The sequence below is a fragment of the Argentina silus genome, assembly GCF_951799395.1.
Source record: "Argentina silus genome assembly, chromosome: 1".
Classification (NCBI taxonomy): domain Eukaryota; kingdom Metazoa; phylum Chordata; class Actinopteri; order Argentiniformes; family Argentinidae; genus Argentina; species Argentina silus.
The window spans coordinates 35,636,080-35,661,997 of record NC_139655.1 but is presented as its reverse complement, the minus strand read 5'-3'; the positions used below and the strand labels follow the sequence as shown (position 1 = coordinate 35,661,997).

Here is a 25,918-nt window from a genome sequence, read left to right as displayed (position 1 = left end):
AAGGGAATTACTGAGGTCACGGTGTGAGCGAAAATCCGACTCAGTGTGGAAATCTACTCGGGTAGCATCTGTTTCTGGGTCATTTCCGGGTTGGAAATGTCATTGTTGCACAAGTCATAAGTATTAGTGTACATGTATTTAATGGATGTTTTCGGGTGTAATTTAGCTAATATGCATTTGTATCGAGCTAGCTTTATGTAATGTAGAGAGTCACTACAGTAATTATCCAATTAAATATTAGGCAGCCATAAGCGCTGTTCAACTCGATCATTAAAATCAAAAGTAAATGTTCACGTCGAGTCGAATTTTTCTTTCTCATGTAGAGTGTAGCATGATAGAGATGTCCCTGCTCTTCCATGCGTGATGCGATGGTTCGATCCTTGCCTGGAGCATGGTTTTGGGGGGGATTTAAGTTAATTTTAATTTCATTTTAATAAGAATTGGACAGGTGCAGGTATTTAATGACTCTCTACATTACATACATCTAGCTCGATACAAACGCATTTGAGCTAAATTTACGTTCCACAAATACAAATGCAGATTAGCTAAATCACAACTAATTTACGATCCATAAATACAAACTCATATTAGCTAAATTGCACCCGAAAGAAATCCATTAAATAGACATGTACTCATAATTCTGATTATTGCGCAATATCAAAACCCAGAAATGACACGACGCGCAGAGCATCTTGTGTTATGTCTAGGGTTTTACGATATTTTCGCCACACAGACCGCAACATGTTCACAGCCCGCCAATTGGCCAAACATTGTTTTTTTTTTTTAAAGAGAGTGACTACGCACATGCGCAGTCTGACTAGATCCTCTACCCTTGTTAATAATTGCCTGAATAAAAACATTCAACGCAATTTAAAATATCTTCCCACCTACTTGCCTTTCGTTTTCTAGCTACTTCACCGAATTTATATTACGAAGTTTGAAACCAAACCATTCACAAACCTCTCTACGCATGCCTGCAGACAGTGGCTACGTTTTTTGTACAGTTGCATTTGTAGTTTCCGGGGTGGGTAGCGGCGATTTAAACCCACTCAACTATCTTCTTAATTCGATAATCTTTACAGGAACTGATTTCCTGTTGTCTCAAGATTAATCTACACCGGGTAAGGTTTTCGTCATTTTAGTGACTATATCTATGTCTTTTATCGACTCTTTGCATGCATGTTTCTTGCTTCATGGAAATTGTAAAGCCAGACCATAGTTTACTGTCATTGTCAATGCGTTAAAGACTCGAGCAGGTAAATATGTTGTCATTGAACGGCAGAAAAGCAGTCTCAAAGCCTCAACATTGACAGTATCAATTCTAGAGCTACGCGAAATTGACTAGTTTGCACGTAGACATGTTACCAGTGGAAACAACAGTGGTCCAAAGTGTGCTCTTTCATTACAATAAAGGTGCTATAAGTATTAGATTTCAGATTAAAATCACACAATTTCACAGTAGGCATAGGCTTATTTCTGATGAAATCCAGGAAACTGCTAGGCATACTACACTTACTACACAAAGCAGCAGACAGTCATTTGATTGAGTATTGTTGTTGTTGTCAAATCACAATTAGGTGATCCCACTGAAGCAATTAATTTGCTGTTGTCACCAATATTGATATTTTGGCTTAACCTCTGAATAAGATGTACTGATACCATCATGGTCAGAATGGCTATTTCACTGTGTTCTACAGCCTCCTTTTAAGGACATATTTCTCACATCAAGGCACCATGCCTGACCTCTGGCAGGATGCCATGGACCATGCTGTGGCTTTGGCCAGGAAAGCAGGATCTGTGAGTGTGTGTGTGTATGTATGCACGCACGCATGTGCACACAGAGTAGTTGATTGTGGCTGTTATATACCTATTGCTGCCCATAGAATGTTATTATACATGACCACACTTTACCAACCATTAATCCACCTTTATTTTCTGCAGATTGTAAGGGATTCAGTGCAGAATGAGATGAAGATTATGTGTAAGAGCTCCTCTGTGGACCTAGTGACCAAAACTGACCAAATGGTGGAGCAACTCATTATAAAGTCTGTGAAAGAAAGGTTTCCCACACACAGGTAAAATAACTTTTTATAGCCTCTGTAAAGCAGTTGTTTTCCTGAACAACTTTATTGCAAATAGATACAATAATTTATTACAGTCTTTGAAGTTTTATAACATAGGTATGATACTACTGTATTAGTAGGCTTACTGTGAGTAATGGCATATATTATTACTGTATGTACTTTAAGTAATACTGATTGTAAAATGTGGTCGGCTGAATGGCAGAAACACACACACACACACACACACGCACACACGCACACACACACACACACACACACACACACACACACACACACACACACACACACTCATAGGTGGAACTGAAGTGAACTGTGATTAGATCTAATGCATGCATCGTGCTTCAAATGGTGCCAAGAGTCCAAAGTGGAGGAAACTCGTTTTTATCACTCTGCTATAAAAAAACCATACTAAACTGAAGTGGGTAAGGGACAGTGACCTACGGTGTGTTATTGCAAACTAATTGGGTAAAGGAGATTTTGGAGGACTGGAGTGATGTGTTCTCTGGAGTGGGTTCTAGTGAGCAAGTGGGCAGCTGAGTTCTGAACGTGTTGGAGTCTGTTGAGGACCTGTTAGTGGCCCCAAATAGAACAAACGCATGGATGAGGATCTCTGCATCACTGAAGGACAGGGAGGGTCAGAGACTAGCAATATTCCTGAAGTGGAAGAAGGCAGTTTTAGCCATGTGTTTGACATGAGGTTCAAATGAGAGAGTGAAGTTCAGGATTACTTCATTTATATGTAAAACATTTTAGAGTGTACATAGTGTTGAATTTAGTTTGCTGATATGTAGTATTGGTATATACAGTGTCCTGTGTAAGTAATAGGACAGTGAAGCATTGTTTCTTCTTTTGGCTGTATCCAAAGTTTGCATTTGAAATCAAACAATTACTATGAGGTTAAAGTAGAGATTATCAGATTTTATTTGAGGGTATTTATGTACGTATTGATTTCACCATTCAGAAATTACAACACTTTGTAAGACACAGTCATCCTTTTTTAGACAGATTTATATCAAATATCCAAATTAAGCACTCAGTTTAGTATTTGGTTACAATCCTTTGCATGCAATAACTACCTGAAGTCTGTGACCCATTGACCCCACCATACTCTGGGTATCTTCTCTGGTGATGCTCTGCCAGGCCTGTACTGCAGCCATCTTCAGTTGTTATTTGTTTTGAGGATGTTTTGCCTTAAGTCTCATTTTCAGTAAATGAAATGCATGTTCAATAGGATTTAAATCTGGAGATTGACTTGGCCAGTCAAGTCAATTCCAGACTTTCCACTTTTTGGCACTGAAAAACTCTCTAGTTGCTATACAGCATGTTTTGGGTAATTGTCCAGCTATATAATGAAGCGCCGTCCAATGACTTTGGAGGTACTTTGCTTGTACTTGGACTGACAAGACGTGACTGTACACTTCATAATTCATCCTGCTGTTGCCATCATTGAAGACAAGTGAGCCAGTTCCAGTGGAAGCAATACATGCCCAAGCCATAACAACCCATCCACCATATTTCACAGATGAGGTGGTATTCTGTGGGCAGTTCCTTTTTTAATTCACACTTTACTCTTGCCCTCACTCTGGTACATGTTAATCTTTGTCTCGTCTGTCCACAAGATCTTTTTCCAGAACTCTGTAGGCTCTTTTAGGTACTTTCTAGCAAACCGCACCCTGGCCATCCTGTTTTGTGGCTAACTAGTGGTTTGCAGCTTGCAGTGTAGCCTCTAGTTGCTGGTAAAGTCTTCTGCGGGTGGTCTTCTCTGACACATTCACGCCTACCTCCTGGAGAGTGTTCCTGATCTGTGGGACAGTTGTTTTGGGGGTTTTCTTAATCATGGTGAGCATTCTTCAGTCATCCACTGTAGAATTGTTCCTTGGCTTACCAGGCTGTTTGCTATTTCTGAGGTCGCCAGTGCTTTCCGATCTATTGATTTTGGTAGGTTTAAGGTTTAATGTTAATGTTTCTGATTGATTTATTTCTGATATTTCATCCTCATAATGGCTTCCTAGACTTTCATTGACATCTCTTTGGTCCTCATGTTGACAGACACCAATAGCGGACTCCAAAGGCAAACAAAAGCCTAGAATCATTACTTGACATTGAGAGCTCTCTCATGCCTGCACAAATGATGTGACGGAACACACCTGACTTACCAGAACCACCTGTCAAGCCAATTCTCCCATCACTTCTGGTACCCTGAAATAGTTGGACAATGCATAAAAAGTGTTGTAATTTCTGTATGGTGAAACCAATATGTACACAAGCGGGGAACCTCCACTTTAACCCCATAGTAATTGATTTAAAATCCCCAAATTAGGAGTGTAGAGCCAAAAGAAGAAAAAAATACTTATGCGGGACAGCGTATTGATCTATTAAGTCCGGTTGTCCTCCTCTGTATTCAAGCTTCATCGGTGAGGAGTCAGTGGCAGCTGGAGAACCTTGTGTCCTGACTGACAACCCAACCTGGATCGTCGACCCAGTTGATGGGACCACTAATTTTGTACATGGGTAAGTTGTTGGGATACCTCTCTTGCTTAGAATACGTATAGCCCACCTATATCATTATGCATCAATATTGGACATTATATCTGGATAAACTTCAACATATACAGTATATGATATTTAACCTCAAGAATGTTTAATACTTTTCACCCTACAGTAGCATCATACATGCAGTGGTTTCTTTCTTTAATGCTGTGTAGCCATTTTCCTCTGACATTTCTGCTCCCCCATAGATATCCATTTGTTGCCATTTCTATTGGCTTTGCATTGAACAAGAAGGTAAGTCTTCGGAATCACTCAGGGTTCTTTCTCTCCAACAGACTGTGTCACCTAACCTTGTTCAAATGTTTGTTCAAATGTTTAAAATGACATGCATAACATCCGGTTACAAACTACAAACTAAACTGCTGAATTTACAGAAGAACTTAATCATGAGATGGCTGTGCCGCTAGCGAAAAACTCTTAAGTTGGGATTTGTTTTGCTATAATAGGAAGAAAAAAAATCCTGTTCAGAATGGCACCTCAGTGGCTCATTCCAGAAATGACCACCAGAGATCTTGCGTAACTAGATACATTAGCAGTATAGCAAACATTCCACCTAGCCTTATAGAGAGCCAGGTGGACCCACTACCATATTGGTCCTATCTTCTGTACAGTATCCAATCCTTTCAGATCTATAGTGTGTGTGTGTGTGTGTGTGTGTGTCTTGGGGGTTAAAGGCAATGGGTTGTTTCTGGACTAAATAACTTTATTTATTTTTTACAGATGGAGTTTGGTGTGGTCTATAGCTGCATAGAAGACAAGATGTACACAGCTAGGAAAGGAAAGGGAGCCTTCTGCAATGGACAGCCTCTCCAGGTGTCGGACCAGAAAGGTACCAACAGCTGTCCATTATACTTCCTATCACTATATTTTTGGCCTCACTTACTAGGCTCCATTGCCATGCACAGCTTCATTAGAAATACCCCCCCCCCCCATTGTCAAGTTGCTTTTTGGCCAATTCCATGTCATTCCAGTAGGTTTGGGATTCAGTTGATTTCCATACAAATATTCTTTCCATTTGGACCTCAACCGAACTCCGATTAATATTGAAATCCGATTAATAGAAAGGACACCGCAATAAAATACAGATTGTTTTCTTTTCCTGACAAATTCTTTTCACACAATACTCATAATTGGGTCCAGTAGTCAACCCCTCCCCCTCCCTAATTCGCCCAATCCCTGTCAAAACACTGATGACAATGTCTCTTAATTCCTTTTAAGAGATCAATCAGTCAATCATCGCCACAGAGTTCGGCTCCAGCAGAGACACAGAGGTGGTCGACAAAATCTTTTCCAGCATGAGGAAAATCCTGTGTCTGCCAATCCATGGGTGAGTCAACACAGTTATATAATTAGGGCCAAGAGGGAAAAATTTGTCTGAAAAATCATAGATTAGCTAAATAGTCAAATTATTCATTAATAAGCACATGGTCTGTCTCTTCCTCTCCTGTGTTTATCTGTAAATCCTGACCAGACCTCAGCAAAATATTGAAATTGCTTGAGAATACTCTGTGCGGTTTAATTAATGTGCTTGGCGCACCGGTTGGGCAAGGTTTGCTCATTTGAGATGATTACATTTACATTTAGAAAGCTAAATTAAGTGCTTTAAATACTTTTGAACCCAGATCCTGTGTTTCTCTCCTCAGGATGCGGGGTGTAGGCACGGCTGCCACCAACATGTGTCTGGTGGCGTCAGGGTGCGTGGAGGCCTACTATGAGATAGGGATCCACTGCTGGGACATTGCAGCTGGTGCTGTCATAGTCACAGAGGCTGGGGGAGTCCTCATGGATGTAGAGGGTAAGGCAATAGACTATAAGAGGACGTCATGATCATTGACACTAATACAAATAAGTCACCACATAAATACGGATTCGTGCCTGATTTTGTCCTCAATAATATTTTAGAGATATTCCCACTGTTTGTCTAAGCTGTTATTATCCCTTAATTATGAACGTTGATTAAGTAAAAGTGCTTTTATAGGTTAATTAATGCATTTGTTGTTGTTGTTATGTATTTCTTTAGGTGGAGAGTTGGACCTCATGTCCAGAAGAGTGGTGGCTGCAAACAACAAGACAATTGCTGAACAGCTCGTCAAAGAAATAGATGCATTTACCCCTTTGCGAGATGATGCACCTCTAGAACCAAAATAGGTTAGATGAAGAAAATTGTAATGTTCAATTCAATGAAGAAAATGTTGTTGTTTTTTTTGTCATATTTTCTTAGAGAAATGGTTTGATGTATTTTTGAAGAAATCGTTCTTCAATAAGTCTGCTCATTGAAAAGCAACATATTTTGTCGTAGTATACGTTTCAATCGTTTGAAATTGTCAAATGAGAGAAAATCGAATGTTCAGTTGAAAACTATTATCCAGGAGATCTGAAATGTACTGTATATTTGTCACCAAAGTCATTAACACAAGATGCAGGAAATGTGCTATATGTCTATATAATGTCTATATAACTGTATAATACTTCATTTATATGATTAGAAGACCTGATAAGTTGATTATAGTCTGTAGAAATTGACACTTTTTACAATAATTCAGACACACTGTAGACAGACAGTCAGTAGAAAAATAAGTTTATTAAAGTACTTTTACCAAGTAAAAGTGTTAATGACATTATGGCTGTTATTTATCACATCCAAATCATGATCCTTTTCACACAAAACAAAAATTTATGCTGGAACAAAACATGCAAACACAGACAGTTTAAGCCAATCAGTACATAGTAACCCCCCCCCTCGAGTCCCATACCATCCTTGTGTGGCTCCAGTTATACCTAAACCCCAATTTTAGATTTTTAAATGCAATGTCCATTACATTATGTACCTGATTTGAGTATATTAAATTGACCGGTCCCAAAAAAGTATTATTCAAAATCCAGACAGAAATATGTCTGTGATTTACGGTAACTGAATAAGGCTACATTTTTACTCAAAATGTGGTGTTAAATTGTGTGGCTTTTCATATCCACATGCATAATATAGTTCCTGACATTCAACAATATTTCTGTGTTAAAGTGTGACAGAATTCACACACTGGTAAGTGTTATAGAAGAGGAAATACAAGTATGAAGACAACTCTTCGAGTCATATTTTATACGTTTGTTCGAGCTAACCTGAGACCTTGTGGAATTCAACAGAAAGAAAACATTCCACAGACGTGCCATCAACATAGACAAAGTGCTTTTTAAATAGCTACACATGCTTTCATAAATAAACTCCAAATGACCGAAGTAAAAACAAAATTAAAAATCTGTCTAAAAGTACTGCTTTTACATGAAACCGCTAGCACAATACTGGGGTACACAACTCACTTGAAGACCAAAGTGTCTGCTTGTGTTCTTGTCACACAGCAACTACTGCATGAGCGTGCAAATAGGAATGTCTTGTGTAGAGCTGACAGCTCTATTCTACAGGACAGTCCTTCATAATACATTTCCATCTGAAAGATCAGTAATGTTGCACCCTATAGACAATGAGTTGCTTTAACTGCATAACAGAGACCTACTGTATGTCATCTCTGATTCACATTAGGCACATTTCTGGGTAGATGCTGTGAAACCAAGGACCCAAATTGTGCATCACAGTTCTGTGTGATAGCAGGTGGTCAGGGGAGGCTGGTGGAGGCAGAATTCAGAGGACAGGCTAATTATAATGCATGGAATGAGGAATGGTACCAAACAAACACAAACTATTCCTATGCATTACAATAAGCCCATCCTCCGATTTCTACCTCCACCAGCCTCCCCTGCTGGTGGTGTATGAGACTGGAGTGCATATAGCAACACTAGAATTCAATTATCTTTCATACAGCCTACAACAGTAACAGTAATCTTCTTATCTTGGGATGTAGTAGGGCGTAGCTAAATGTAAAAACGCCTTTATCCACCTAGCATGCTATTGCTACATTAGCATTATCAGCATTAGTGTTTGTGTTGACATTTTTCTGGTCAGATCACATTGATCTGGAAAAACCACACGCCCTATTTATGTCATTATTGTGTTATATATCCCTTATGACGTGGGGTTCAAGTGGTGATACAAAGGCTCAATCGTTAAGCAAAAGTAGCAGCTGAGAGTCCTCAGGGAACCCCCTTGCAGCGTTGATTTGGGCAGAAGACCACAAGCTCCCCATAGAGGTTGACGAGGGCAGAGGGCTACGGGCGACCTTGAACTTCACAGGGTGATCGTTTCTAAGGCGAATTTTCTGGGTCAGAGTCTAAGAGAGATATACATTGCATTATAATGTGCTTTAAACTACAATGGAACTATATTGAAACCATGATCATTTAAGTACATAGACCTGTCTGGTTTTGGAACAGCACTGGGATTTAAATGAAAAGCACTTTTTCAAATGCAGCTTAATTGTACATTTACATTTAGTGCGGTCAGGTTTCCTAAAAGTGCTCACCAGTCTAAGGCGGTGTGTGTAGAGCGGCTCTGGTTCTTGAGGGTTCTGCAGTGGAATAGGAACGTTCCACCGTTGCAGCTCCGCCACCATCTCCGCCGTGTCAAACAGCAGCGCTGGGTCGGCGCGCCTCCAGTTGATGAGCTCTACCAGACGCTCCTTATAATGTAAGCTGGAGAGAGGGAGGAGAAAAAAAGGTGTTGTCATTTCTAAATGGTGAAACCAATATGTACACAGATACCATCAAATAAAAAGTGAGTCAAAAGAAGAAAAAATGTCCTGTCCTATTACTTGCGCAGGGCACTGTAACATTTGATTTATAACTATAAGCTTCTGTAGCAAAGGTAGGCTATTTACTTGGAAACTTGTGTTATTTCGACAATGAACTTTTAGACATCACAGCTTCAGAACAGAAAAACAGCTAGGCAGATTAGAAGCTTCTCATAAATAAAAAAGGATTTGCACAGAATCTAAATAAATGACACTACGGGAATCCAACAGGGCAATGAATAAATGTCAGAACAAAATAAACACAATCAAAATGACGATGTAGGCTGCCCATTAAGGTTACTGCAGTTTATCTACATGTGCTTTAGCCTTGTTTTGAGAAAAGCGACTTCTATTGTTTTATCAGCTGAGTATGGCAGGTGGTATATCGGGAGACGTCAGACTTCAATGTGTCCATTCTTTTACAGTCATTGATCGGTATCGGCTGATTATTTTATGAATAATGGGTATCAGCCCAGAATGCATCCCTCCAGGCTCTCCAGGACAGGAGTTTGAGATGCCTGTTCTACAGTGGAAGTGTGATAAAGGCCCTGTCCAGAAACAACAGTTAGGCCCAGGGCCTAATATATATAGATATGCAGAGTTTGACAAACGACCCTCCATCTTGGCACCAAACCTTCCATGAAAATAACATCGTAACTTTACATTCTGATTATATGCAATTGGTATTGGAACCTTTTAAATGTCTAAATCCCAAACAAAGTTGACCAAACTCTGTATATCTATGGCTCTCAGTCCTTCTCCCTAGACCAGGGGTTCCCAACTTTTCAGCACACTACTCGGAATTCTCACAACCCTAACATGCCCCAAACCTCACCCCTGTTGAGACGTCCTGCCCTAGACACTGAAAGGATAGGTATTAGCAGGATGGTAGAACGCCAAGCTTGGCCAGGTGAAATTCACCATCTTGCTTTTCCCTATCCTATCTTTTCAGATATACACAGGTGTCAAGGAGGACCAGCCTCAGTCTGGTACGGTAACAGCACGGCCCAGGACAGGCGAGCTCTGCAAAGGGTGGTACGCCTGGCAGAAAAAACCATGGGAGCTCCAACCCCCCCTCTCCATGTCCTGTACACCAGGAGGTGTAGGACCAGAGCCTACAGGATTATGAAGGACCCTCACCACCCGAAACATGGACTGTTCCAGCCGCTGCGGTCAGGAAAACGCCTCCGCTATCATGCAGCAAGAACAGAGAGGCTAAGGCTGAGTTTCTTCCCCCACGCCATCAGAATCATCAACGATGACCCCTCCAGTGCCCCCCTCAAATCACTCACACACGCACTGTCATCATAACACATATGCACACACATAATCATCCATCTGCTATTTATATTGCTTACTGCTTATACTATTCATATTGTTTATACTGTCCATACTGTATATTTTTTAGTACTTCTATTTTTATTTTATTCTATTTTTAAACTTATTGTATTGTTGCACTACTCTGTGGCACTGTCACTTTTGCATTTCACTGTATACTTGTATGCACGTGACAAATAAAGAATCTTGAATCTAAGGGCTGCTTCTGGACAGGATTGATGTTTCTTACGTGCAGTAGCCACTGTATTCTGGGAGAGCTGGGCGACCGCAGGGCTCCTCTTTGCGACTGCCCGTCTCTCCGTGTTCCAGAACCGCACAAACACCTGAGACAACAACCGCACAGTAAGAAAATAACGTTTTCGGGTTTAAAAATTGAATTCAAAGTGAGCACGAACGTTCAGGTGACATCGCTCGCCCCTGGGGTAAAATGGGTAATTTTGAGAATGATAAGTTGGGAGTTCAAGTTTATTTAAAATGGTCTGACGCTATAATCAGCCTCTCAGAGTGTAAGGCTTAATAAGGGGCGAGTACAGAGAGCAGAAGAGGGCTGAGTCCCACATTGTAACTTGAGACCTTGTTTACTGTAACATACCAGTAAGTGCTTTCTGGATCAAACTTTACCTCTGGAGCTTGTTCCCTCCCAGCCCTCTTTGGATCTGACCTGGCCTGACAAGGACACTCTGTAAAGCTGGAGGAGGATATACGAGCATTTACACTTTACATTATGACAGCAGGTCACTACGGTCATAGACATAAATAAATAAATAAATAAATAATAATACAAAATAATATCCTAACAACTTGTTTTCCTCCTCTTTTCTCTAGCACCGTGACTGCCGACGGCGCTTGTTCTTATCGAAGGTTTTTACTTTCGATGACTGATGTATAGTTAATTTACCTACTTAGACAAATGTACTTATTGTAAGTCCCTTTGGATAAAAGTGTCTGCTAAATGACTTAAATGTAAATGTAAGCACAAAGGCATTTGTTAGTTATTTAGTAGCTCCCACATCAGGATTTATAGTACATACAATACTTGGATGTACTATGTACTAAATACTTGCATCAACATAGTAGTAGTAATGGAGGATTTACTTGGAGCAGCTTCTGTAATCTGGCCACGTTCCAGTCCCGTAGGTGGTACAGGCAGTCCCTGGGGTGGTGAGCGTGTAACCCCCTGGTCCCACACTCCGTAGAGAAGTCACACGTCTGAAGGGATAAATATATAATCACTGTAAGCATTTAACCAGAGGCTGAGGGGGTAGGCAATAAGACAATTCATAAGTATATGTTAAATACACCGTAAGTACTTTACGTATACAGATACAGTAAATGTATACATGTACCTGACAGCCCTGACCAGGTCAGGTCATTTGGTAAGAAGAATTCCTGGCCCTTGTCAGGATGCAACATCTGTTATGTCATTATTGTTGTTGTTATTTTTTAAAGTTTTTTTTTTTTTTTTTTAGTGGTGGCAGTCCCACTCTTATATATTTGTATTTGTCTTGGATAGAAACAGTGGAGAGAGACAAGAAAGGAGGAGGGGGCATGTCAGCAGGGCATGGGCCGGATTCAAACCCATGCCGGGCAGGTGTGTGCACTGGAGGCCGTGGTGCTAGACCATAACACTGTGACAGTGTGATGCAGGCCTTTTGATAATTCATCTGTTATGTCAAGATTGTGACAGTGTGATGCAGGCCTTTTGATAATTCAACTGAGGGTCTCTTTTCAAGGTAAAGAGTGAACACTGTTATTAGCACCAATGCTTAAATCTGAAGAAAAGCTTTTACTTAGATGAAACTACAAACTTACATATCCTAATTTGAAGGGCCTGTTGCAGCCGCCACAGAACTCATGCTGGCATTGGGTACATTTGAAATGGAGACAACCACCCTTGGAGAGGTAGAACACAAACTTGCATTTTGGACACTCTAAAAACAAAAAAACAATATTGTGGTTAGGTCCAGTATGGATTAGAATCAAAGTTCTTGATATGGAGACATAGATGCCAAAATATGATTTCTCGTGTGTAAAGTATGTGAACACAAAACATTGAGATGAATGTGTGGCAGTATGAATGTATATCTTTCTTTCTTCATCTAACCTTCAAAATCTCATCGATAGACCCGAGTATTAAGTGTGTTTGTGTATATACCTATTTTGTTCTTGCTGAGGAAGTTCTCCAGTCCTGTAGTCTGGTACTCTGGGTTGTTGTGGAGTTGCCACTCTCCAAACTTCTCACAGGAGAGACCCTCATGTTGTGGAGCCCACTGGTGCACCAATGCACCGAAACACACACACACACACACACACACACGCACACGCGCACACACACACACGCACGCGCACGCGCACACGCACACACACACACACACACACACGTGTCAAAAGTCCATGAGTTCAACTGAAAGCTGTCAAAGATAGCACAAGCTAACCCCACCAGTTAAATAGAAAGTGTTGCATAGTTTGCACGTTGCATAGTACTTACAGCAGTCTTGCATTGGGAGCAGGTGCTTTTCCCACAGCTAGGGCAGTCCATCCTGAGCCTGTCTGCCTCGTGGAGATGGCCAAAGGAGCACTAGAACAAACACACACAAATACATGGATGTCAGAATGAACACAAACATGTCTTACATCTAGTGGCCCGTCTGGATGCTGTGGCCCTGCAGAGTTTTTCAGGGGGGTGGAGTTGCGATTCCTAGCGTATTGTATCTTTATCTATGTTGTAGATCAATGAATCCCTAAATATTCCAACCCCTTACGGTCACCCCTATCCCTCATTTGGCTCAGCCTCAGACTGCTGCTGTTCTGCTGGCTGCAGCTGTCCCTCTGCTACCTCTCCCTGGCTCTGTCCCTTCCCCCCCAGAGCAGGTGTGTTCTTCTGCTTAGCCCTGACTTGCTGCTGACTACAGTGATTTAATGCCACATCCAAAATCACTTAAATTGCATTTAACATATGTTGATTATTTACCAAAACACATAAAACTAGCAAATGTTTCTCATTCAATTTGGTAGCTGGCTGTGCTTTGGTGGCTACTCTTGCTTTATCAGGTCTGGCTCTTTAGCTAAAGCTGTTATCTTGCCACCATTTATTTGGTCTATGAGTGGACACTCACATTATATGCACTTAATACTAGTGCTACAGATACATTCTACCAGCAATCTCCTCCATTGCGTGAAAATGCTTCTTTGAGGGAGTAAATAGGGAGCAGTTTTTTGAAATAGTTGTTTACAGAGTGTGTGTGTGTGTGTGTGTGTGTGTGTGTGTGTGTGTTTACGAGGGAGAAGGGAGAAAGGATAAAGAAAGAGAGGAGGAACGAGAGATAGAGAGAATGGAAGCCAGAGAAGGAACAACAACAAGAGTGGTCTTCTCTTACGTGGGCACACCAGCGGAAGTTGGGCATTTCCTGCAAGGCTCTGTCTCTCAGCTTCCTCTGAAACAACTCGTGGGTCTGAGGATCCAAATAGTGCCTGATCTGTCACATAAAATAGATGTGTTTTAACAGATCTAGATGACATAAAATAGATGTGTTTTAACAGATCTAGATGGAGATACATTCATAGAGTTGGCATTCATAGAGTTGGAGCCCTGTCTACTGTATGAGATCCTGGTTCATAGGAAGATGTATACGTAATTGTTTTTATGCTTATTTTGTAATTTCCTTTTTCCCTGCCCTACATGCTGTCTTGACTGTAACATCCAGTACATTAAGTAAAGACATTCTGATGTAAAACCAAACGCACAGCTGAATACAACAACGATAATGACTATGATCATGATGACATCATCATTAGTGAAGTATGAACACCTTAGGTTAGACGCAGACTGAACGGAACATGCAGCTCGGAAAATAAAATGAAAAAAAGTTGCGTAGTCTTCTCTCTTTACGGCAAACTGTTTTACCAGATGGCAATGAATGTTCAATGCAAAGAGAGAGAGTGTGCCACCCATAATATGTTCAGGTATTATCATCGGTACAGTGCCTCTTGCCTGCGGGACCCTCTGACCTGTGTGTCCAGCAAGCTGAAGTAGTCCATGGACTCCTCCATGCGTCGCTGTCTGCGGACGTCCGGCTGGCTGCAGAGGGGACACACCACATGGACAATGCTCTTTTCCTTGATGGCCGCTGAGAAGTAGGCCTTGAAGCAGCTCTCGCAGAATGCACACGAGCAGTGGGTCATGGTGATGATCTGGGCCGAGACAGAAAGGGAGAGGGAGAGAGAGAGAGAGAGATATGTCATATGTCATATTTTCACAGGACGGAGAATATGTCCTTCTCTATAAATGGTTAAATGTACCAACATTGACACCACCCTTCCCAGGCCTGACCTGGGCCAATTCTCACCTTGCTGAAGGACACCTGCTCCTGGCAGATGGGGCACTCGTGGGAGAGGTACTTCAGAGCCGAGGGGAGGTCCCTGCATGACTGCACTGCCTCCAGGACGTCTGCAGGGGTGAAGCTCCGCCCCTCCAGAGACACCAGGCTCTGGAACATGGCAGCCTTGTCACCGGGGACGCCAGCTGGGACCAGGATCTAAGGGACAAACGGTAACAAAGGAAGAGTTGAGCTTACTGACTCTTTATCATCAGGATGTCAAATATAACATCATTATAACCTAGTCAATTCTATACTCATGGAAAGGATAACTGTCAGTTCCCAAGTTGCCTTACTTGAGTGCTGTTAAACCTCTTGAGCTGAATGGGGAATGGCTGATCATTCACAGTGATGACTCTGTCTGCCTGTTGGAGCACATGCTCTGCATCTGCAAGGACAAAATCAAAGGACAAAAAGAACAAAATCAGATATACAGTATCTTCTAAAGAATCGAAATGAATCTACACATTGCTACTGCAAAGATAGAGAGTAGGCTGTGTACATTCGAACAGTTAACAGTAAACTAGACATTGTTTCAACCAGGTGTTTTTCCTGACAACCTCCCTGATCATTTCAATGTGTCATGATTGCATATTATGTTCTAAAAGCTACTTTTATAAGTGAAAACAGAAAGCAGCATAGCACAGAAAGGTAAAAAAGAGAGACAAACACATTTTATAGTATCAATTCTCCTCCTAAAATAAAAGAGTACAACAAATAATACCATAAACATCAGTTTACAGTAAACATCCTGGTCTGGTGCTTGCCTTGGGGACTACGGAAGGTGACACAGGCCTGGTCGGGCTGGGCTGCAGGGTAGGTCACGTCCAGAACCTCCACCCCCCCGTTGTTTCTGCGTTGGAAGAAGAGGGTGAGCTTGTTCTTCATGTGCCGGGGGGTCACGTCTGGGGGCAGCTGGCTCACCTGGACCTTGTGTCGGTCGTCCACCAGGCCAGGGGGAGTGAGGAAGGGGTTGGGGGGATTCCCAACACTGTTGCTGCTACCCTGGTTCAGTCCTGAAGAGGCGAGAGGTCATTGATCATGGCAATGGTGATGGTTAGTTGAGTGAAAACACACTCACAGCCCCTACATGCTGACTCAACCCACCCACAGTATGACACGGTATGAAACAAAGAAGGCCAATCTGCAACCCCAGATGAAAGAATAGCTGAACATAAAGCTGCAGTTATATCTAGTTTCTTGTCAAGGACTTCTCTTACTTTGCCATAGGTAGGAATGGGGTGAAGCACTGGTGGGAAGTGTTGTGGGGTGAAGCACTGGTGGGAAGTGTTGTGGGGTGAAGCACTGGTGGGAGGTGTTGTGGGAGATGACTGATGCGATGTAAAGCCAATGGCTACGCGCCATCCGTTATCTAAGCTCTTTCAATTGGCTTAATGAAGGCCAAGTTTCACACGTGAAGGCCAAGACTATTCCCAAGTTAACAAAGTAGAGAAAATAATTGAGTTCCATTAACGGCTGAACTCAATTATTTTTCTTTTTCATTAGAACAATCAATGAAGTATATGACTCACCCTTATCTTGGGTACCAAGCTGGTACATGTTGACAACATTTTCCAACTGCAGGCTCTTGAATAGGTTGCTCATGTCCTCAGAATTGGAGAAAGTTGTGTTTTGAGCTGTCAAGCAGAGACATTTGCTGGTAAATAATGTAATTTCGCTAAACTTAAATGTTATAGTGTGTCATAATACTCAACACCATATGTTTTATATAAACATTACCAGCACAAGTGAGGCACATTCAGATTTGTCTTACTCAATGACTAATAATGAATACAACATGTGAATAATGAATACAACACATATACAGAGCCCTCCATAAGTATTAGAAAGAGGAAGCATTTTGTCTTCTTTTAGCTCTATACTCCAACAGTTTGGATTTTAAATCAAACAATTACTATGGGGTCAAAATAGAGATTCTCAACTTTAATTCAATGTTTTTTTTCTTTCAGACTGGGTTCACCATTTAGAAAGTACACCATGTTTTAAACATATTCCCCCCTATTTCACGGTATTGGAAGTGAAAGTATTGGAAAAATCCTATAATGTCCAAACAAAGTACTCATGTTGAGTATTTGATTGTCAATCCTTTGCATGCAATAACTACCTGAAGTCTGCGACCCATTGACCCCACCATATGCTGGGTATATTCTCTAGTGATGACAGAGAATTCATTGGATGGCGCTACATCATACAGTAAAACAATGACCCAAAACATGCTACCATAGCAACTACAAGTTTTTCAGGGCCAAAAAGTGGAAAGGTCTTGACTGGCCAAGTCAATCTTCAGATTTAAATCCAATTGAATTCCTGATGATTTTAGGCAAAAAGACCTCAAAACAAACAACAGCTGAAGATGGCTGCAGTACAGGCCTGGCAGAGCATCACCAGAAGACACCCAGAGTCTGGTGGGGTCAATGGATCACAGACTTCAGGCAGTTATTGCATGCAAAGGATTGTCCACCAAATATTAAACACGAGTGCTTAATTTGGTAATTTGATAAATCTGTCCCATTACTTTTGGGTGCCCTGAAATACAGGGACTATGCATACAAATTGTGCAATTTCTGAATGGTGAAACCAATATGTAATACCATCAAATAAAAGCTGAGAATCTGTACTTTATCCTCATATTAATTCTTAAATTCCAAACGTTTGGTGTGTAGAGCCGAAAGAAGAAAAAATGCTCCACTGTCCCATTACTTACGCAGGGCACTGTATATAATTGTTTTTATCAAAGGCACTTTGAACCCTGCCTCTCTCGGATTCACTTTGAGTCCTACCCGAGGCACTGGTGATGAAAGGGTTGGAGGGGGAGTAGGGAAATGGGACCCCCGGCGCTCCAAAGTCAATCCCCATGTCTAACAGCTCCTCTGTGTAGGACCGCCTCACCCTGGACTCTCGGACAGGCTCTGATTGGCTGGTCTTTAAACTCTTGGGTGGCGCTAATGTAGAAGTTACATTGTTAGTGGGAAAACAAAAATTAAGGTTGCCAAGTCATAAAGCATAGGTGTAGGTGAGGGAAGAGGAGTTAATGAATGCAGAGAAGAGAGACGGGGCAGAGTTGCTAATGCAATAAGCAATGACCATCACTACTAAATAATACTATATATATATATATATATATATTAAAGGGATGGTTCTCTATTTTGACGATCGATCCAGATGGTTTTCAAGTGCTTACCTTTGTTATTTGATTTTGTTCAGCAGCCGTTATCGCTCAACTAGGAGATAGAATGGGACTAAACAGGTCTAGCAGCTTCTTACCCCATTAAGAACCAAAACCTCATTTTATAAATTCCAAAGCTACTTGTGTAGTAGCTATACTGTATGTCCTATATATGTCCTTATTTGGAAATGTCTAAAATGACATTTTGGTGCTTAATGGAGCAAGAAAATACTTTACTCCCATTCTATCTCCAAGTTGAACGATCGTGGCTGCTGGACATGACTAAATAACAAGGGTAAGAACTTAAAAAACATCTAGGTCGAACGTCAACATGTAAGATATATCAAAAACAAATACTAATACCATAAGATATAAAAAACAAATATTAATACCATCCCTTTAAAGCATATACTAGGTATCATTCATTCATTTGTTAATACAAAGTAAGTAAATAAATTAGTAACACAAAAATGGTACACAAAAATTCTCAACAAAGTACATTTTGACTTTAGTGGTGAACTCTGTCTCTAGTCTACTAAATTAAATTAATCTTGTTTAGGCTCTTGTTTAGTGTGTTGCTGTAGCTATCGTGCCAGAAGCCTAGCGTGCTAGTTTCTGTTGAGAATAGACTGTGTTTCAAGCCAATCGCTGTCAAGTACTAGTGGGAGGGACTGCAACTTTGCTAACTAAGTGGTTAGCAAAGTTGCAGCCCCTCCCACCTAATGATCAGCCTGTTTAAGTAAACAGGCTGGTCTTTAGGTGGGAGGGGCTGCAACTCTGCTAGGTCTGTCAAACTTCACATTGTTATCTATAGTCCCCCAGGTCAACTTGGTGACTTCTTGGAAGAGATGGATGTCCTTCTCAGCTTCTTCCCTAAAGACGGCACCTCGCTCACACTACTGGGTGACTTCAACATCCAGTCAGAGAAGTTTCACCCGTCTGGTGTTCTTAACCTTCTCTCCTCATTCGACCTTACCGTGTCCCACTCTCCTCCGACTCATATGGCGGGCAATAAGCTCGACCTTGTCTTCACCAGATCCTCCCATACCTCCAACCTTACTGTTACCCCTCTTCCAGTTTCTGACCATCATTTTGTATCCTCCTCCCCCTTCCAGTCAGACTCTACCCACTCTACTGTATCCACTCGTCCCAACCTGCGAACCCTCTCCCCCACCCCTCTCTCTTCCTCTGTCTTATCCTCCATACTCTCTGTTGAATCCTTCTCCCTTCTATCTACTAATGCAGCCTCCTCCATCCTCCTGTCCAGTCCTTCCTCATCTGTTGGTTCTTTTCTGTCTACTGACCACAAGGCCAGCACAATCCTCTCCACGCGCTCCTTGGCTGTCTGAAACCCTGCAAGCTTGTGGATTAGGTCTCTGAGCAGTTGAGAGGAAATGGAGTAAAACCCCTGTGTCCCTGATGACCTAAAACCTTCTCTCTCTCTCTCTCCTCCTCAACTACACCTCCTCTGCATCAGCTGCTAAAGCTTCTTACTACCATTCCAAAATTCAATCCTCTGCCTCTGACACAAGGAAACTGTTCTCCACATTTTCCTCACTCCTCAACCCACCTCCTCCCTCCTCCCTGTCTGCGGATGACTTTGTCACTTTCTTTGAAAAGAAGGTTGATGACATTACCAGGTCTTTCCCTCTACCTCTCACCAACACTGCTACCTTTCCTCCCAAACCCACTGCGCTACCCTCAGTCTCTGGTTTATCAGCTCTTTCCCCCCTCTCCCCTGATGATATTCTAAAACTGATCACATTCAAGCGGGCAACCACCTGCCCTCTCGATCCTATCCCCTCACCTTTTCTCCACTCCATCTCCAAATACCTTATTCTGTTGATTACCACCATAATCAATTCCTCTCTATCCACAGGATCTGTTACAGCTGTCTTTAAGACAGCCAGAGTCAAGCCTCTTCTCAAGAAACCAACTCTCAACCAACTGTCTACTGTCCATAATTACAGACCGGTATCCTTTCTCTCCTTCTTATCTAAAATCCTTGAACGTGCTGTCTCTAACCAACTGTCTCACTATCTCCTTCAGAACAATCTCCTTGACCCTCACCAATCCGGCTTTAAGACTGGGCACTCCACTGAGACTCTGCTCGAGCTTCCTCCCTCTTCTCTGTTCTCATTCTCCTGGACCTGTCCGCTGCATTCGACACAGTAAACCACCAGATCCTTCTCTCCACCCTCTCAGAGCTGGGCATCTCTTGCTCTGCACTCTCCCCCTCTACGAGGATGCAACAGCCGCGCTGTTCAGTCACGGCTTTCCCCTGTTAGCGCCCCGGTGGTGGAACGAGCTTCCCACTGCTGGGATTGCAGTGTCACTACCAATCTTCCACTGTAGACTGAAGACCCATCTCTTCAGGCTACATCTTGATTGTGCTTCCTAAAGACTTCTTCACCCCTCACTACCCCTCTGTACAGTTCCTCTACTGTTAATAATACAATTTAAAAAAAATCCTTCCTTCTTCTGGCATTGTGACTGCCAATGGCACCTGGTCCTAGCATAGACTGTTGCTTATGATAACTGATGTATAGATGATTCACTTACTTTAGACAAATGTACATGTTAGTAAGTCGCTTTGGGTAAAAGCATCTGCTAAAAATGTAAATGTAAAAATGTCAGCCACAGAAGTACAGTATGTGTGGAGTTACACAGACATAGCAGACAGCTCACCTCTCCCTCTGGGAGGCTGTATGGGGGACATGGAGGAGGGTCTGGCTCTCTGGGTGTCCTGGCTGATTGGGTGAGGTCAACAAGAGTGTCACACAGAGCAACAGAAACTTAAACCCTTTCTCAATTGTTAGACACATGATTCTTCGCGTCATCTCCTCCATCCTCCACTCTCTTTCTGCTCAAAACGAATTGAAGGAGAAGATCTACATTGCTCCCCTTAGATATTCTCCTCCAATGCTTTATGAGAAGAAGCGAGTGGAGGACGGACGAGAGGATACAAGGAATCGAATTTCTAACAATTGAGAAAAGGCCTTAAACTATCCAGAGACACAGAACAGCCAATGGTTTGGTTTCTATGAAAATATTCTATTTAAAATTAGTAACTATCAAACATGATCCAATACTACCATACAGTGGCTTCGTAAAGTATTCAGACCCCTTCACTTTATCCACATTTTATTGTGTTATAGACTAAATTTAAAATGGATTACATAAAAAATGTTTGCCATCAATCCACACACAATACCCCATAATGCCAAAGTGAAAACAAGTTTTTAGAAATGTTCGCACCTTTATTAAAATTGAAATACAGAAATACCTCATTTACATACGTATTCAGACCATTTGCTATGACACTCTTAAAATTAGCTAAAAAGCAAAAATGGCGTCAACAAGTCACTCAATAAGTTTAATTGAGTCCATCTTAATGCAAGGATAATATTTTGTGTGATTTTGGAATTAATATCTTTGTTTTTATAGGGTCTCTGATTTGCATAGGAATCAATCACACACCGTGTGGATCAGGTTGTCATTACAAACTGAGCAAATGGAGAGGAACAAAACTGTTCAGGAATGCTACCCTGAGGCCTGGGGAGACTTACAAAAATCTACAAAGTTGAATAGTGGAGAGGAAAAAAGCACAATCGATCGGAACAACATCATCTCAGTCACTCTACAATATTGGTCTATAACCAAGTGGCCAAAAAGAATCCCTTAAAGGAAAATAATCTCTCACATCCATAATTGTGTTTGCAACAATTAATTCAAGTGATACAGCAAATGAAGTGGCTGGAAAGGTGTTTATTTGGTTTACTACAAAGCATTAAGTTTAGCGCAAGTCCAGCACATGCAATGCAGTTTCTGCAGTGTCTCTCGTGTGAAGAATAGTAGTAACTGCATCATGTTATGGGTATGTTTGTCACCGGCAGGGACTGGGGAGTTTGTCAGGGTCAAGAGAAAATTGTTACATTTGCTGAGTTGGTAGTGACAGGCTAATCCACAAAGTGTGTAATTGATTCCTATGCAAACCAGAGACTATAAAAACAAAAGATATTCATTCCGAAATCACAGGAACTATTATCCTTGGATTCAATCAACTTGTTGAGTGACTTGAAGACATTTTTGCATTTGAGCACATTTTAAGAGTGTCATAGCAAAGGGTCTGAATACTTATGTAAATTAGATATTTCTGTATTTCAATTTTAATAAAATTGCAAAAATGTCTAAAAACCTATTTGCTTTGTCATTATGCGGTATTGTGTGTGGATTGATGGGGGGGAAAAGGAGTCTATAACACAACAAAATGTGGAAAAAGTGAAGGGGTCTGAATACTTTCCAAAGCCACTGTATGAAGTCAAAAGTAGCTTACTTTCCCCATCTCCTTTTCCTTAAAGGACTGACACATTAAATCTTGCCCTGTGGCCGCCAGTCGAAATTGCAATTACAACGAGCTGTTTTGTTTACACTAGTCATTGGTACTGACTGCAGAAGAGGAGAAAAGAGATGAGGAGCGGAGGCCACTGTAGACTATTGAGACAAATCATTTCTAAGATTACAGGATTTCAACATACAGAAACCAAGATAAATATTGGGTGCTTGCTTGACAGGCTTAAGGAAGCATGATTTACCTGCTATCAGAAACTAACTGTCCACGAGGGACGGAGAACTCTGCACGTAAACTATGGGCTGGAGTTGGTAGTGTCTGAGCTCTGGTTGGGTATGTGGCAAAGAGGGGTGTTTCCTTTTGAAAGGCAGACCTCATCTCCGAGACGAGTAGTAAGAGGTTGGACAACCCCTGCCAATCATATAAAAGGGACAGAAGCAGTTAGTCACAGCTAACTAGGAGAATAAATAATGGTGTTTCCTCAAACTGTATGTAACATTCAAAACCACACCATTCATGAAACAACACACTTGCGCACGCACGGCACGCACGCACAATAAAACGAACAAAAATGTAATCTAGAACTGACCAACTACAACTAAAATGTGAATATCTGGATAAAGCAAACATTTACGAACTTGGATCACATACAGTAGGTCACACTGTAGTAGGATTGACTTACACTCTCCCAGCTGCTGAGACAGTTGAGGAATACATGTCCATCTGCATCCACACAGGGACATCTGGGGTTGATCACCATGGAGACTGAAGGGCAAACATAGCACCTGGGCTGGCTCTGTGGGTGTGTTTCATGGAGCCAGATGCACACTGGGATGTTGTATGTGTTACCTGAAGAGCCAAGAGACGACTCGAGTGAGAAATGACTTGAGTGAGTTACTTAGGCCGGGATTCAAACCACTGCAGATAGCAGCTTTCCGCGCAGCAATTTCAGAACCGCGCCCCCGTCCACCTGCGGGGTTAGAGCAAACAACAACCATTGTCGCGTTTTTTCTGTTTTATTATGTATGACCTGCTCCATAATTCTCAGTCGGTTGTACCCCTAAATGTATATTGAGTTCTGATAACCTTTGAGAATCTCAGCTTTCGAACCATGCCAAATGCTTGGCTCAATAATGCGTATCTCCCAGTAATACGTGAGAAAGAGCCCGTTACAGTAGGGGTATTACTGAACACTGATTTGGGGAAATCCACTCCCGAAGTTCACTCTATTTTTGAGGTTACAATATCGCATTCCACTCGCGGCACCGCGGAAACTCACACTGCGGCTCAAATGAAGGCAGTAATTTTCCCTCTGACATTAAGCAAAATCACATAGCTAGCTAGCTAGCTAGCTGGCTGTGTTCACAGTTCAGTTAATGAGTTTGTCAGCTTGATTTAAGCTAAACTGGAATGCAAGAAAGCCAGTTAGCTAGCCAGTGAGTTTACAGCTTCAGTTAGCTACTGTAAGTAGCAAGCAACTCCATGTCGAACGGAAAACTCTATCCACCTTGTCTTTTAAGGCATGAACAATATATATACACTATGCACTCGGCATTTATAACGAGGTGAAATGGATATAACACATGTTGTTATCGAGAAATCTCTACAAATCCGTAAAAAAAATCAGCAGTGTTAAGACACTTTCACAACCATGGATGGGGAAATTCAAAACGCTACAGCCCTAATTTGCACAACAGTGTTTCCTGGATGGAGGTAGTGTTGTCATCAGTACTGATTAGTTCTGCAATGACACATTCTAAATCAACTAGTGTGAAATGGATCTTTCAGGGTGAAATCCATTTTCCATGCGGAAACTGCTATCTGCAATGGATTGGATCCCGGCCTTAAATAAGATACATGAGTGATAGGTGAAAGTGTTTCAAGTAGACTCGTGCAAGTGTCATTACTGTCATATGGAACTGGAATGGTCCCAGCCAAGTAAACCAACTTCTTCTTTTCCTTGTTGGGATAACCTATGGTGTAGATATGAAAATAATGTCAATGCAATATTTTGTAAGACAGAAATTGTTTTCCACAAATAAAACCTTGATAACCTCTCTAATCCACATTGCTGCCATACCCTGAGATTTTCCTCATCAGTATTATCCTAAAATCACTAACTTAGCTACTAACATAGTGCTACCAACATCCAACCCTAACGTGCCTTTGACACGGGAACTTACAGTAGAAGTCCACATGCAGACGGAGGTCTCCGTAGGTTGCTGTGACATTCCTGATGTCACTTAGTGCTTCAAATGGGAAGCTGTACTGACACTGGAAAAGGAAAAGTGAAGAGACGAAGGAGCATTACAAAGAAGTCTCCCTATAGCCTTAGCTTAGAAGAAGTTAGACATATTTATTAATAGATTATGAGACGATAGATTATATACTATAGATTATTTATTAATAGATGCATTCAATATCATCGTAATATATTTCCAGCTATTTGTTCTTGTTGTTTGAGCAACTGTCTTTTCTCATACATACATACATACATACATACATACATACATACATACATGGGCAAGTGAATTGCCACTTTCACTTTCATTTGTTTACTTCACAGCTATCCGGGTGGCATAGATGTATTATCCTATGAAGTCACTTCAAACACTACAGTACACATAGCCTAGATATCAGATTCAGTACATGGGCTTGAAAGCCTAGACAGTATTTTGACCGGTGTTCTTGCCTGCTAGTAGTGGTTGCAAAATAATTAGCTACCTAGCTAAGGTTTGCATCTGTTTCATGACAACTATCTTTCCAGCTAGTTTTTCCTACATCAAGTTCGGCAATGTGATTAATGCATAGCTAACTTGCAATGTATCACTAACAACATATCTATTAGTACGATGAATGGTAGTACAGCTAACTTTAGCTAGCTAACTATACTGTAGCTAGCAGGCTGTTATTAGTTTGGTCAAAAACAACAGAAAGTCTTGTCATGTAGCTGCTATCCTCTTACCTCGGTCAGTGTTTTATATTCAATATCTGCAAGGACTCTCGGCATCTTTAAGTTTTACGTTTCAACTTGATATTGTGGCATAACGATAGACCAAGATTCACAGATGTGTGTTCTCTGAGCTCCAATAGTGGAACTCCGCCCGCTTATTTCCGCTCAACATAAGTATAGTAAATGAGGGTTTCTTCAAAAGAAGAGCGCCCAAGTTAAACTTTATTTAGCATTTAAACATGGTAAACGGGGATCAAGCAACCACAAACAATATGCTAATTATCGGAACAAATATATATCAATCAACACCATATAATATTTGGTATAGTATTGCCGCAGAGTGGTTTGTAATTGTTCTTACATCCTAATTACCCTGATAAAATAGTATTGCCCCAGAATA

At 41.4% G+C, this 25,918-nt stretch overlaps 2 protein-coding genes across 4 annotated transcripts; one reads left to right on the top strand and one right to left on the bottom strand.

Annotated features, from left to right (window-relative positions):
- The first annotated feature begins 1,010 nt into the window (after positions 1-1,010).
- On the top strand, positions 1,011-7,223 carry LOC310803129 (inositol monophosphatase 1-like). Of its 2 annotated transcripts, XM_083667791.1 has the most exons (9): positions 1,011-1,121; positions 1,698-1,797; positions 1,942-2,075; positions 4,491-4,595; positions 4,823-4,868; positions 5,355-5,463; positions 5,853-5,961; positions 6,278-6,429; positions 6,655-7,222. In XM_083667791.1, exons 2-9 carry the CDS (start codon positions 1,735-1,737, stop codon positions 6,780-6,782), a joined length of 846 nt encoding a protein of 281 aa, XP_083523917.1. In that variant the 5' UTR covers positions 1,011-1,121; positions 1,698-1,734; the 3' UTR covers positions 6,783-7,222. The 2 variants fall into 2 exon arrangements, with proteins under 2 accessions (XP_083523917.1, XP_083523918.1); XM_083667792.1 differs by lacking the exon at positions 1,011-1,121 and having other exon boundaries at positions 1,730-1,797; positions 6,655-7,223.
- LOC310802828 (uncharacterized protein) lies at positions 7,196-25,654 on the bottom strand. 2 transcript variants are annotated; one of them, XM_083667396.1, is made up of 21 exons: positions 25,531-25,654; positions 24,749-24,839; positions 24,473-24,538; positions 23,248-23,414; positions 22,810-22,976; positions 20,903-20,964; positions 17,829-17,990; positions 16,560-16,664; positions 15,795-16,043; positions 15,324-15,415; positions 14,998-15,186; positions 14,660-14,842; positions 14,029-14,127; positions 13,140-13,229; positions 12,807-12,921; positions 12,464-12,582; positions 11,747-11,860; positions 11,273-11,339; positions 10,881-10,974; positions 9,047-9,215; positions 7,196-8,854 (listed from the first exon to the last, which is right to left on the bottom strand). In XM_083667396.1, the coding sequence occupies exons 1-21, from the start codon at positions 25,573-25,575 to the stop codon at positions 8,684-8,686; spliced, it is 2,616 nt and encodes an 871-aa protein (XP_083523522.1). In that variant the 5' UTR covers positions 25,576-25,654; the 3' UTR covers positions 7,196-8,683. The 2 variants fall into 2 exon arrangements, with proteins under 2 accessions (XP_083523522.1, XP_083523523.1); XM_083667397.1 differs by lacking the exons at positions 7,196-8,854; positions 11,273-11,339 and having other exon boundaries at positions 9,053-9,215.
- Between the last annotated feature and the right edge of the window lie 264 nt (positions 25,655-25,918).

Coding starts and splice junctions, on each gene's coding strand:
- LOC310803129 (XM_083667792.1), top strand. CDS start 1,735: ATGCCTGACCTCTGGCAGGATGCCATGGACCATGCTGTGGCTTTGGCC. Junction 4,596..4,822: donor ACCACTAATTTTGTACATGG/GTAAGTTGTTGG, acceptor GCTCCCCCATAG/ATATCCATTTGTTGCCATTT. Junction 5,962..6,277: donor CTGTGTCTGCCAATCCATGG/GTGAGTCAACAC, acceptor TTCTCTCCTCAG/GATGCGGGGTGTAGGCACGG.
- LOC310802828 (XM_083667396.1), bottom strand. CDS start 25,575: ATGCCGAGAGTCCTTGCAGATATTGAATATAAAACACTGACCGAG. Junction 14,843..14,997: donor AGCAGGTGTCCTTCAGCAAG/GTGAGAATTGGC, acceptor GTCTCGGCCCAG/ATCATCACCATGACCCACTG. Junction 13,230..14,028: donor ACTTCCGCTGGTGTGCCCAC/GTAAGAGAAGAC, acceptor TGTTTGTTCTAG/TGCTCCTTTGGCCATCTCCA.